General features: G+C 41.2%; 1 protein-coding gene across 26 annotated transcripts in view; it reads right to left on the bottom strand.

The window, feature by feature from the left end:
- Window positions 1–14725, bottom strand: part of MICAL3 (microtubule associated monooxygenase, calponin and LIM domain containing 3) — a 173574-nt gene that overhangs the window by 102436 nt on the left and 56413 nt on the right. For all 26 annotated transcript variants that reach the window (XR_014616184.1, XR_014616185.1, XM_084206569.1 and 23 more), the window contains exon 2: window positions 3900–4275. Coding sequence is in view for 24 of the 26 variants with exons in the window: in XM_084206569.1 (XP_084062695.1) it covers window positions 3900–4163 (264 nt within the window). In the remaining 2 variants the exon portion in view is untranslated. The remainder of the gene's footprint in view (window positions 1–3899; window positions 4276–14725) is intronic.

Consider the following 14725-nt stretch of genomic DNA (forward strand, 5'->3'; position numbering starts at 1 on the left):
TGTATTCTTCTAATTTTAATATTGCTTTCTTTGTAGGTAAGTGTAAGTCCCAAACACCCCTTTGTCTTTCTTTTTTTAAACTTTTCAGAAAATTAGCTCAGCATATCATACTTATTCAGGTAATAATTTTGCTTGGCTGACAACTACAATCTTCAAAGAGCCTGGATTTCAATAAGCAACAAGAACACACTGAATTGGGTGATTTTCATTCTTTGACAAATTTCCACATATAAAATATTTATGATGGAGTACACAACAGCAAAGGAATTGTACTAAAATCAGACTACTCAAACTCAGATTTCATTAAATTTTAAGGTAGTTGCCTGCAAATTTGTCACAGGAACTTAAAAGATTTTTTTCCTCTCTATCCTTCCTTCCTGCTCTCATAGTAGGATGTGGTTAAAAACACTTAGGTAGTATTAAGATTCTAGATATTCTGAATGTAAAATACTCAGACAATTTATGGTCAAAGCTGCCTTTTTTAAAATTCCATCACAAAAACATTAAATTATTATAAAACAAACTCTAAGCACCATTAAAACCAGAAAATAGTCTTTTCCACCTCTAACACTTCTTCCAGCGTCAGATATCTCATAAAAACCCTCCTTTTGGTACTCCCAGTCAGCAGTAACTCCATGACATGCCAAGTACAGCCAAATAAAGGCAGCTACTGTTATTCCTTGTTCCCTTTCCCCTCAGTGACTCCAAGCAATTGCTGCAATTCCCTGCACTGAAGCTGTCTCACCCCTCAAAAACACTTCTTGCTCAAGATCTTTCAGGCAGATTATATTAAGTTTCCAGTAACAATGCCATGGTAATGGAACATCAAATGCAAACTGAAAAGCTGTATTCTCTGTATAACCAATGGAGAGAGAGCACCATTTGTAACTATTTACATTTGAACAGCCCATCACGTCCAAGACACTTTCATGAACTCTGATTATCTGAATTCTGCTTAGCCTGGATGCTGGCCATGTGCACAAACTGGCCAACTCCAGGCACAGCACCTCATCCCTGAAGAATTTTTAAATGGGCAATTAAGAGCCATCCTACAAAGTATGAAAACTTCAGAACTGGTTTATGTTCAGTTGTACAGAAGCCAGGCTTCCTAAAGAAATTACTGACTTCTGTTCTGACATGGATAAAACCCTAATCTTTATTTTAAATTCTTTCATCTCCACATGCCCACTTAAATTTCTGTACCTTTTAATCAGCAGTTTGCAAATTACATTAAACATTAGCAATATAAAGCCAAGAGAGTTAGGAAACATCAAATCACACATGACTCAGTTTTCAAAAGGCCTCTGCTTTAAACAGTTATGATTACCTCTCAAGAGTAAAGTAAATTTAAACATTTAATGGCAGATACTATTTGGATAGGAAACAAGAAATTAATAGAAACACATATGAAAAGATAAGAGGAATACATGGTGAAATTTGGTTTAAAAAATATGTTCACTGCAGCCATTGCCCAGGCCCATCACCATGGTCCTTCACACCAACACCAGCAAGTTCTGAGGTTTTTCTCTCATCATTCAATGAGGGACAGCCCCACATGACCTCATGAGCCTCTCTATCTCACCACCACCCCACCATGTGCTACTTCTGCAATCACTCTCTTGATCCCAGCTCTCCAATTCCATTCTCACTCTCTTTAACTTGGCTTTGGTGTATGAAATAGGTTAAGCTTTTGGAGGATACAAAATCCCTAGCAACCTCTTCAGTCAAACATCACTCCCAGGATGCTTTACTCCTTTTTTCCACTTTATAACTATACTTGAAGAGAGGTTTTAAAGACACTTGGTTACATGTATTTACTCAAAGCACACCCTGTTCTGATGAGCCTCAGTACTCCTCTGGGTCCCCAGTTATTCTTTCAGAGCACCATCTGAAGGACTCCATTTCTCTCATTCTTCTTCTCACTGCCAACTTCCCAGGGGGCTTCACCCATGATCTCATGTGATCTTCCTCTAAAAACTTTCTTTGCATCACCTGATCAGAGACACTGGTTTAATCAGCTTTGTCAGAGCTGTCAAGTCACAAAACCTCCAGCTCAAGAGTTGGCTACTTTTTGGCCAAACTAAAATCCCTACCTTTCTGACATTTCCTTGTTGCTGCCTAGTTGTTAATTCAAGCCCCATACCACCAAATGGAGCTCTAATGTCCTTCTAAACTCAGCTCACCACTTCCCATGGATATAAATGTCACACTCGATTTTCTGAATGCCTTTCATAGCTGGATGTCACCCTCCACTCACATCTGGTTTTTGTATGCTCTCACAATCAAGCACTACCCACTTATCTGCCCATTAAATCCCTTCTTTAATGTTTCATCTTTATTATTGAACCAACCTTTTCCACAGAGTTAACACATACAGTCAGAGCCTAGATGCAAAAAATCACTCTTAGAGTCTATTATTCAAATAAATTAAAAACCTCTACATCTTGCTCTTTCCATCTCTTTGTTCTAAAAACATAACCACCTATCTTCATTTCACAGACTTAAAACTCCTTACTTTTTGTTTCATTCAAAGTAAGACCAGTCCCTGAATCTAATGAATGCACATGGTGATCAATTTTGCAGAGAATTTAGGATTTTTCTCCATGAAGCTCATAGCACTTGGAAGATTTATTCCTAAGCATACACAAAACCTACTACATTCATTTCTGGTAAATCCTTCCTTTCTAAGTTTATGTTACCTGAAAAATGTAAACTTTAATAGTGGTTGGATTTTTGGGGTGTTGAAGCTATTGCCCACTGTGACTACCAACAGTGCCCAATTGTTTGATTTTCAGAGTTTACCAAATGTTACTATAGTAATTCACTATAAATGCCTCCATCCTTATGAAAATAGCCACTGGAAAGTAAAACAAGATAAACAACTAAGAAACTAACATAACTTTCTAATATCTAGTTGGGGAAAACTACAAGTCCACCAATCTGAAATGACATTCTCTAAACAAGATATATTCTCCCTCAATTCCATACTGAGAATTAGTCATTAATTCTTCCAATTAAAGTACTTCCTTCTCTCAAAAGGTGCCTATTCAAGGGAGAGAGCAGCATCTACTGTCCTCAATGAAGGAGGACAGAAAACTGTTCTAATTTTATCCTATTCTGCACTATTTGTCTATTTTGAAAAAAAAAAGTGCTTGATTATTTACAAACCCAACCTATTCTATTCCCATTTCAATAAATGATATAAAGAACTGCTTTCAAACTGCACTGTACAAAGGGGGCAGCACATAAATACCAGCTCACAGTAATTCAGGTTAAAAAAAATAGTAAAATGCTGTGTGTGTGTATGTAAAAGCAGGAATTCCTGCAGTAAATACCACACATACCAGCCTTCTAAAAGAGAATTGATATGAGTTTCCACTGCATATTTTTTTCTTTGAACTTAGAATAAAATTGATCACTTTCTAAATAATGGGAAACAGTCTGTTTTGCCAAATTGGCAGAAAAGTTCCATTTTCTTGAGAGAGTCATGAGAATTTTCAAATTACAACTGGAAATTTCCAAACGTGCATATTTTGTATCCTAGACTCCAACAGCACACATTCCTGTAACTGTCAAAATGCAAAAAGGAGTCAACCAAGATTAAAGGTTTACCAAATAAGACTTTCCAAGACATCTATCTATAAGACTGATAAAACTTACAATGCAAGAACTTGCTGGCTGCTCCTGCTGAATAAAATACAAATATTCAGGTGGGCAGTCACATCTGGTGGTAACAAAAGGAATTTCTGATTGCTGAGCAAATGCTAAAATTGGGAGGACATTCCTGAAGCTTCCCTGGCTTACACCAGGCAGTATTTTCCTACATCCACACCTTTTGAGTGTGTATTCCAGAGGGATTGTGTAAGAGCTGTCTGGACCATGGTGACTGAACCTCTTACCTTGGTGTTGGCGCATGCTTTCCCCTTCTTGTAGTCCTTGTGGCTGCCTCTTTTATCCAATTTGGCCCACAAGGCTTTGGCTTTCCAGTAATTGAGCTTGGACTTGAGTTTGTGATAGAAGGAACGATAGTCCTTGGGCTTTAGTTCCAGGTAGTCACAGAGCTCCTGGAAAGCCTTGAGAGTCCCCTTGCAGGTGGAAGCCTGGACAAATCTGTCAAAGAGAACATGAGCCTGGTTCACCTTCTCGTTTTTACTTTCCTCCATGCTTCACACGTGGCAGCTGCCCAGGGGGGCAGCTGTGCTCTTCCAGTCTGCCAGATTTCCTGATGTTGTTCTGCTGAGCCACTTTCACCTCTGCCTGACAAGCATTATTAACCTATAAAACAAAAAGAAGAAAGTGTAACTGAACTTGGCTCTTTTTCTTTCCAAAATTTTGTCAAAGCCTGCTGAACTGAGAGCCCAGATTCAAGCCAGTCCTCAGGTGATTGAAATCCCAAGGATTTCTACCCAAGCTGACTGAAGAGGAGGCTTCCTGAGTTCACTGAGCCTCACTGCAGACAGCAGCACATCTCACACCTCTGTTAAATCACAAAATACTTTAACCTGAGCCAGTGCCTTGGAAATTTTATCAAAACTCATTCTGCATGAAGAGCAGAGAAGTCCCAAGCAAACAGGCAGATGTTACACGATGTCTGGAAGGGGGCACAGGTTTTTGAACAGGCAGACCCTACTATGTTGCAGTTACTGTGTAACACCACAGCAACAGTTATGGGCTGGTTTTAAAAACACTATTGCCACAAAACACTTCAAGAGTCCGTACTCCATCAATAAAATAAGCTTTTCTGCCTTCATTCTAAAAAGACTCATGTCTTTGGTCATGATAAATAGAGATAAGAGAGGATGGCATAGCAGAAGCTGATATAGAGTCCTTGCCAAGACTGGTTTTTGCTCAGTGATGCTTACTGTGATCTTAAAAATAAGTTAAACCTGTTAATAGCAATCAATTTCTTGGAAAAATAAGTCAAGGCTGTAAATCGGAAGCCCGTCTGTGTTGTATAAAGCAGATAAACATTTCCCTTACCTAAAGCCTACACACATAATTCTGTCCATAAATGAGCAGCATAAGAGTGAAATTGGCTGGTGCATGAGCCTTCTAAGATCCCATACTAATTCCTCTATTCTGTGGTTCTCAGCTTCTTTTGATATGCAAGTCCAAACAAAATTTTAGGTGGTAGCTGGGGTCTACTTCAATCTGCTGGGGCAGATCTGCTGTCATGAGCTCTGCTGCTCATTTCTGGGATCCCTCAAAGCAGGCTGGAGACCTACAGAATTGTTTGGATCATGTTTAAAGCACAGTTATCTGCTCTTCCTCTCTCTCTTTTATATAGAATAAACCTTTTTCTTTCTTCTATACATAACACTAAGTATACTCTAAGTTACCCTTCTTGCTGAGAAAGAATAGTTCTGTTTGCCTTCGGATATGAAAGCAGCATGGAAACATATGCACAAATTATGGAAATGAAAACACTTTTGAGGTGCTTTTTGCCCTTTGTTTTTTAGGGTTTTTTTTTTTTTTTTGCAAAGGGTATTAAGGCAAAAAGGGAAATATGTAGACTTGGATAAAACTTTTTAGATTCTCACCAGCTCTTTTCCTGCTTCCAGCAGACAGGAAGCCAAGCCAAACATTACAGCTCATGTCTTTTCCCCTCCCATATGACAGCTCTCCAGTAGTTTATTTGGGCACTCCTAGTTTTCAGCCTAAGATGGTATTTATTGTTTATGTTTAGAAACAGCAAAGGAGACCTGGAAACCTTTACATACAACCGCAAACTGGTAGTTTTTAATAATAGAAATTTTTAAAAATAAAAGTTGACTTCCTGCAGAAGTCAAAGTCCAACAGTGGGTTATAGTGCAGAATGTAATTCTAACTTTATTAGGACAACAACCTTAGAGGACTCAGCACCCATGAAGCTGTTTTTCTAACTGGCTGATAGTGATGCCCATGTCCATATCAGTGCTGCTCACTAAGCAAATTGGAACTGCTTTCCTTGTTTTCCATCTTAACTTCACTGCTGTGAAGCTGGAATGCTCCAGGTTTACACCTCAGGGAAACCACTGCACTGCCACAAAGGCCTAAGCCACAGAACCCTAAAATGGTTTGGTTTGGAAGGGAGACCTTAAAGGTCACAAAGTTCCAACACCCCTGCCATAGGCAGGGACACCTCCCACTAGACCAGGTTGCTCAAAGTTCCATCTAATTTGGTCTGGAGCCCTTCCAGGGATGGGGTATCCACAGCTTCTCTGGGCAACCTGTGCCAGTGTCTCAGTGCCCTCACAGCAAAGTACTTCTTCTCAATATCCAATCTAAACCAGCCCTATAACAGTTTGAAGCCATTCCCCTTGCCCTATCACTCATGTCCCTGTTAAAAGTCCCTCTTCACTTCTCTTGTGGCCCAGCCAGGTACTGAAGACCTGTGTCTCTTTTGTTCTCAAGAAGAATATTATAATGCACTCCAACAAAACACCTCTAACACTGAAGGAGTCATTTCAGTGTCTGTGTCATACAAACACAATAAAATACCTACAGCCTGAAGTCATATGCCTCATTAATCAGCACAGCATTCCAAGCTGAATACTCTTATGTTCCCCCCCCCTTCTTGCACACCCCACTTTACGACCCAAACACTCACTTTACGCAGTGCTTTGGATGACTGAGACTTCTTCAGAAAAAGCAATATAAGTTACATGACCTAAATGAAGTGGATTCACAATTCAGGTCTGTTAGTCCACATTCCACTTCTGATATACCCAGATGTAAGGACAGCATAGGGATCATTTCTTACTCTTGCTTCTCCCATAGCTTTTCACCAAGGAAGTGAAGCAGCATTGGTTGTGCACTGCTCAAACGCCCCAAAGTTAAAACCCAACCTCTTTTTGTCCCATCACATCCCAGTACAAGCTGGCTTGTACTGGGCAATTAATTTGGCTATAAAAAAGAAAACCAGCTGGCTCCAAAAACCAGCCCCTGGGTTGAAAGAAAGGATCCTCAACCAATTCTGTTCCATCCTAAGCTGCAGACATCTCACAGGTCCAGGAGCTGGCTGGTGTCAAGGAACACACCAATGACTGGGTTTTTCAAAGCCCCTTTACAAACAAGGCTTCATACAATAAACTCACTCTTTTGCCACATGGACATTGGGGTGTGAGTTGCCCCTGTCCCCAACCACTGACCCCACAAAACACGTGGATATTACAATATCCTTTCACTCTAGGAACTTACTGCTGTGTGTCTGAGGTTTGCCAAGCCAGCAGCCAAACCTGGAACAAACAGGTCATTTGAGCCAGCACATTCCAAGGGGTACCTCAGCATGGCAGCTCTGCCCAAATCCCATTTCACACAGCCTGGGAAATCAGTTATGCCCACAGGTGAAACACCGAGGCTTCAGTCACCACATTAGGTCACTCCCTAGAACTCTGCATTCCTGATGTAAACACCCTGAGCACTTGGAACCCAAGAGCAACACGTCAGAGAACATGGAAATTACAGGAGGAAAGCAAGGGCAGGCAAGAATTATTTGCTAGGTTTCCAGGGTACTTGTGTGCCTTGCTGGCTGTTCTGCAAGTCTGCAGTATCCTGCATGTTTTGTCTCGAGGCAGCTGATTGCTGACTCAGATACTCTGTGAATTCCTTGGCTTCGGAGCTGGGCGAGAAAGACAAAGCCCGTGGAAAAACACATGCAAGAACAGTGTTCACGTTGCTATTTACAATAATAGCAGGAGGTTGTCACTGACTCATGGCTCCAAGTACCCTCAGGATCTCCAGTGCTCGCCCAGGACAAAAGAAACCAATGAAAAACACAGAGATGCAGGCAGTGAATAATTCCAGGTGGTGGTTCCTTCCCACAATCACCACAGATGCAGGAATATGAATATTTTATCAAATGCATACACGAGAAAGCCCAGTGCCCTACTTCTGCCAAAGGCAAGAGATAAGAGGAGATTTTGCAAGTTCTACACATAATGAATTTGGTTGTACAAATTGAAGTTCTGCAGCAAGCGTTGCAAATGCAAGGCTTATATATTTCAGGCAAATCCCCATTATACAAGTCACTACCCCCTCCACATTTCCATCCTCATTTTGTTAAAATGTTCATTCAAGCAATGACTTGAGCCCAGGAAAAAAAATACTATGGGAATGTATTTTTCAGCCATCACTTTTTTTCCCCAGCAGAAATTAATGAGTTAATTCCATCTACATTCACAGCTTGTTCTATCTACCCCAAATCAGGAGTGAATAAAACATTTGCCAAAGTAACTGCCCAGCTGCACTTCAGAATGCTGAGTTTCTCTGACGATCATGTAAGTGCTTTCTTTACATTTGAGTTATTTCACAGCCAGGTCAACTCCACAGATGCACCCTTGACAGACAAACCTCTGAGAAGTCAGGCATCAAGAAGCAGCAGCAATACCATATGGAATTTGAAAGCAAACTGGTCCATGACCATAAAACTACTCTCCAGCAACATTCCCTACACCCCTGTCTCCCTTTCATGGCTCCTTCTGTAGCTTGTGCCTAAGCAAGGCTCAGTAACATGGTCTGCAAACTCAGAGTTACTGCAGTACCCAGGCAGCCAGGACACACTTGCAACTTGGCTAGCAAAAGCCTAAGCACAGATTACAGTTAAGCTCATGCTACAGACAGTGGGGACACCTATTTTTGTCCCTCCCCCACCCAGCATCCAGTTTTTCTTGTAGGAAACCAATTACCTTTGAGACTTATTCCTTGTTGAATCTGGATGAAATTGTTCAAAAGTTATTCAGGATGAACTGAAAAGCAGATGAACAAATGGCTCAATCCCATAAGCCTCCCCTCTTTAGGAAGCCAAACACACAAATAAAAAATCTTTATTCCAACAAATGAAAAAGCTCTGCTTTAATTTCTAAGATTTATATTCTTTTACTTTCAGCTAAAACTGAAAAAATGGATTTTCTACAATATGTTCATGACTTTCTAAGTGATTACAATACCAAAAAGTGCAGCTTTAGGGCAGTGGTAAGAATGTGGAACAGATGGCAAAAAGAGGACAATTTTGACAAGAAAAGCTAAAGCCAAAACTGGCAACTATTTTAGCTCCATATAATGCAGACCAAGAAGGGGAAAGCATGAGGACAAAGGCGTGGTTGCCATTGTTTGCAGCTTCCCTTTTACACCAGATGGAAGAGGGGCACGTCAGTCCTGTCCACAGCACTTTTTAAAATGGGATTTAGATCTGTTCCTGTTCATAACATTCAAGACTCGAGCAAATAAGCTGTCAAAAAACTGTGCTTTAATATACTTATGAAACTTGATCTGGTCACTTCTGCCCACCACATGGGAGAGTCTTTTGGGTCTCCACACCTCTTTTCTGCTACTCTCTCTTCCAAGCTAGGCCAAAAGTGGGAGAAAGAGAAACCAAGTATGAACTTGACTGCAAATACAAGAACAACTTCTTAATATATACACAAACAGTTCATAGAATGCTCATGTCAAGAAAAACTCTACCCAGTACTGACTTGAGAAGAATTATACACAAGAACATGGATACATACCAATAGAGAAGCAGTTATAGAAAATATTTTGGTTCCCAAATTCACATCACAGTACAGAGGGAAAAATGTGTATGTTGCTTATTATTAACCATTTCTTCAATGCCACAACACAACTACTGAAAGCATTTGACCTACAAAATAGAACCTTTTCTCTATGAGAACTCAAAAAGCATAGTTTGCTGCTGCTGTCATACACAACTCTTTGATCACAGCACTCCCTACACTGAATGAACACTAACAAAGAAAGAGACCAAGAAACAGATCAAGGCTATTCTTTGGAAGACAAAAAAAAAAAAGAAATTATACCAAGGAGGAGGTAGCTGTTCCCTCAGAGGACGACAAGGGAATAACAGTAGGACACCTGGATAGGTGTCATTCTCACACCACGATGTAACAGAGCAACACAGTTGAATTCCTTTATCTGAAGTGCTTTGAGGCTGTTCCTGATGCTACATTTCAACACAGAAATGCATCCTAAAGTTAGTTCCCACCCAGTTTTACAAGCAGGATTTCCCCAGAGCTCTGCAAACACTGTGTAATAACCCTTGGAAAGTGCCTATTTAAAAAAACAAAACAAAGAAAGACTCCTAAAATTACCAGAATGACATTTTCGTAAAACTTTATGACTTCAAATGGGGATAAAACAAATTGGTTGCCTTAGCACAGCAAGGTATATCAGCTTTTGACACCATACAGGACATGGACCCATTCATTTTTCCAAGCTAAAATGCTGTGTATGCCACAAGAAACAGCAGAAACATCAGCTTTGAGAAAAGCTTTACTGAGCATTAGAGAACAAGAACACTGTTCTGCCCCAAGTAGAAATTCTGAGCAGAACAAAGAGTGGAGGCCACAAACACACTTTAACAGCCCCTGCAGCCCAGAGAGCCAAGTCCACTAAGATCTCCAGATTCTGCTGGTGCACTGATCACCCCAAACTATTCCATGGCACAGGGACAAAACAAATAGAACCTCTATTTGTATTTTGGGGGAAAAAAAATCTCATTAAAGAAATTCTCTAATGAAACATCAAAAAATGCATGTAGGTAAAAGCTTATATAAGTGAAATGCCAGAACTTAACACCAAAACACAGACTGCACTGATCACAGAAGTGATCACAAAGGAGAAAAGATAACAGGAACAAAGAAACAAATAGAACCATAGGATTTGCAGCTGACAAGAGGATAAAAATTACCAATCTTTGCTGGGCATGTGAGATGGTTCAGAGGCCAGAATGAAAAGGTCTAGCACCCTCTGTAGCATGTGCCTGCTTTCTCTGTATCTGCACTTGCCTGCACTTAAGTGCTTCAGTTTTCCCTTTCATTACCTAACTAGCCAGGGAAGGGAACAAAGCCAGTGAAGAGTCTGAAGCACAAGTCCTGTGAGGAGCACTTGAGGGAGCTGGGGTTGTTCAGCCTGGAGAAGAGGAAGCTCAGGAGTGACCTTATCCCTCTCTACAGCCTCCTGAAAAGAGGGTGTAGTCAGGTGGGGGTCAGCCTCTTCTCCCAGGGAAGAAGTGAGAGCACAGGAAGAGTCTTAAGCTGTGCCAGGGGAGCTTCAGCCTGGACATCAGGAGGAATTTCTTCAAAGAAAGGGTGGTCAGGCAGTGGAACAGCTACCCAGGGAGCTGGGGGAGTCACTGTCCATGGAGGTGTTTAAGGAAAGGCTGGAGGTGGCACTGAGTGTTGGGTCATAGGCTGGACTTGGTGATCTCAGAGTCTTTTCCATCTTAATTGATTCTGTAATTCTCCCTTATATAGGTCAAAGATTACTTATCACCTAGAGATCCAAAGGAGGCTCAATGTACCAAGGACCCCTTCATTTGCATCAGTCATTAAGAGAAATATTTAACACCTCAGAAGCAAGCTCAAAGACTGGCCATTTGTGCCAGCATTTATTTTAATCACAGCAGATAGATGCCTAGACTTTCAAGTCCAAGGCTCATCCCTCTGTGGTTTGGTAAATCCAGACTCTCACTAAACATTCCAGTTACAGACAGTAAAAAATGAACATGGGAAAGCAAGTTTTATTTGTGCTGCTTCTAACTCCCAGCTGTAATGGGTGTGGAAAAGAGGCAGGCACTTCCTGAAAGGAAGTAGTGGATGACAAGAGAGCTAGAAAACAGGATTAGAAGATTCCTAATTTCACCATTTTTACACAGTCAGCTAGGTATGGCATCACAAATCCCCTGCACTGAGCAGTTCAAACAGATTACAGATTATTTAGTGGATGTATAACCATTTTCTGTGGAAGAAAACTGACTACAGAAAGCAGAGGAAGTTTAAAAATCTTGGATTCTTCCCTCTACACATCTTGCAAGACTCTTTTGAGAGCCAAGAAATCTAACGTAAATAGACATTTGAATAAAAGAGCTGTAAAAATTTCTCCAACCCACAAACCACCATTTAGAGACTGCTGAACTTTAAAAGAAAGAAAAATAAATCCCAGGCTTTATTCTAGGATGAGTTCAGGAAAGGTTGGTGATCATGCTATAACCCATGGGTGTTAGCCTGTACAATTACCACATAAATGATATATGCAGAATCAAAAAAAAAACCACCTAAAAAATCAGAACTGCCACCTCCTTTCCCTTCACAAAAAAAGTCCAACCAGGAACAGCATCTCAAGACTCACCTGCAGATGAGGTCACTGGTGATTTGTCACTCTGCATCCCAGCCACTGGATGCTTCAATCTGGCCCTGTCCCCAGCCCATGCATGGCCAGTGAGACCTAAGGTCCCCCAGAGCAGGCTGACACCCTCAAGCCTCACTGCTGCCAAAGAAAACCCCACAGTGTGTTTATAACCACTCATGGGTGTACCCTGCTCTTGTAACTCAAACCACTGCCCCAGCCTTCCTTTCTCCTTCCAAGTTATGCACAAAATATGTGCTCTGCAGTCTGTCTATACACCTAAATTCAGAAATGGCAACGACAACAAACTCAAATCTAGGTTAGATCAGGCTGGTTCTGAACACCCCACAGGCTTCACAGCCATGTGCTGTCCTCCCACATCAGTCACTAGATTAGACAATAATATACAATTAGGCAATTTCAATTTGTTTTGCAGAGGTGGAGAATTACACAACTCTGCAAGAGCACTACTGACTGAGCAGAGTCTGAACAGGGCACCAAGCAGGATTTGAAACAAACCAGGAGACTACTTTCCATCATAGCTTATCTTTTTGGCCAGATTCACTATGGAGTTACACCTCATTTTTACAGTAAAACTTATTTATTAGACTCTAAAGGCATGGGGCTTCTAGATAACAGGGGAGATACTGAGAATGTTCAATGGACACAATGTTAAATCCCAATTTGTCACAGGAAGAAAACACACCCACACATTCATCCTATAACTTTTATTTCATAAATTAGATCATTTGGCGGAGGTCTATTCCACACAAACCACAAACCTCCTCTGTAACCTCTCCCAAGCTACATTCCTGTAGACATGACTTTAATTTCAGAGGGAAAGAAAGTCTTTATCCATCTTTATCCCATCCTTTCCTCAAAATAGTCTTACTATGCTTACATTTTGGGGTTCTTCACAGTATGTTAAACTTAGTTTAGTATTAACCCTCGATAAATTTACTCATGTAAATCTTTCCTCTTTCCAAGATAAGAATACCAACCCTTTGCACTCTGACATGCTCCACAATCCTGAGTAAGGAAAATAATTTTAAAAAGCAAAGCAAAATCCAACCCTTAGCAACTAACCAACTGTGAGACCATCAAATGACAACTGATGAAATCTAGCAACTTCATGAAAGTCTGTCTCTGTTACACAATCTGCTGTGTCTAATGCTTGCCCATCATTTATATTCCTCAGAGGTACAAGGAAAGCTTTTACCAGCAGACAGGAATATATTGTAAGCAAATAACCAGTTCAACATTTTGGCTCAATCTTGTCAGACAGACAGAGTAAAGAGTTGTCATTTTCTCAAGCTACAGAATACACCAGAATCTTGAAAAGTAATCCAAACTGTAGGCAGAGAATGGCAAAACCAAAACCCACAACATCCAACTTTCCGTTCAGCTCCGGATATCAGATAATACCAATTGCACTCACTGTACATGGGTTATAAATAGTAACCAGGTAGCACCTTCCCCACTTGGCTGGACATTTGACTCTCAGTAAACACTGAGCAGTTTCAATTGCCCAGATAGCAATTTCCCTGCAGCCCTGGAACCTGCAGGATGCCTCTCTCAGCAAAGCCCATGCCAAGCTCAGTGCCTGGAGCGAATGAAAATCTGTTAGGAAATCAGTTAGAGGAAGGAGCTGGAGGTGGTTCTGTGATTTACTCTCCTCTCCCTGAGGCTCTGGCAGCCACTTCGTCTGGAAGTGACGAAGGCAGTCATCACTTCCAGAGGCAGACATTACCAATCTCCTCAAATACAGCTGTACTGGTGGGGACATGAAAAGACTTGGTATGAATTAGTCAGAGATCAAATCCAACCTAAGTGTAAAGATGCCACTGGCAGAATTCATTCCTAGTAGTGAGGACACATCTCTCTTCTATCCTCAAGACTGTTCTGTCTAGCCTTTTTAATTCCATCCTCCTTTGGATAATGACCATTCCTCTGCAAGGAATATGGGGGTCTGAGGCAGACAGCTCAGCTGAGGATATCTGGCAGAAAAAGCAAAGGCATTCCCTTTGCTTAATGCAGGTCTGAGAGCCCCCACCCAGGGAACTATGAGCACTTTTTGTGCAACAGATCTGTGTGCACTTCCTTAAGAGGCAAAGCCCACCAAGCTCACAGACTGCACTGTGGAGCAATGACTGCCCAGCATGGTTTGGCAGGACTGAGGCACTGCTTTGCTCCTGTGCTGCTCACAGGATCTGTCCTGTAGGGGCAGTTCAGTATTTCCACTGGCAGATGATTCAGTTCTGGACCTTGGACTCAAGCTGTGTAATTTCCATAATCTCTTATTCCATAACATCCTGTATTTGAGCACTAGCCAGAATGACCCTTTTCCAAAATGCTTTTAATGCAGCAAGAAGGAGCACAAGAGACTGCAGGTCACTTGTGACTTTCTCAGTGACAATACCAACAGGCTGCTGCTGGTGTATCTGAAAAGAAAAATACTGAAATTAAGAAGTATTTTCTTCAACTTCATTCAACTCCTGCTTTCAGGCTCAGTCAGCCAGCACAGACTGGTAGCAGAGCACAGCTCTGTAAACTGGGAATGACCAAGAGTGGTGGCAGCACCACAGCATGACAGTAGCTGCTTTCC

The sequence above is a fragment of the Fringilla coelebs genome, assembly GCF_963513975.1.
Source record: "Fringilla coelebs genome assembly, chromosome: 5".
NCBI lineage: Eukaryota > Metazoa > Chordata > Aves > Passeriformes > Fringillidae > Fringilla > Fringilla coelebs.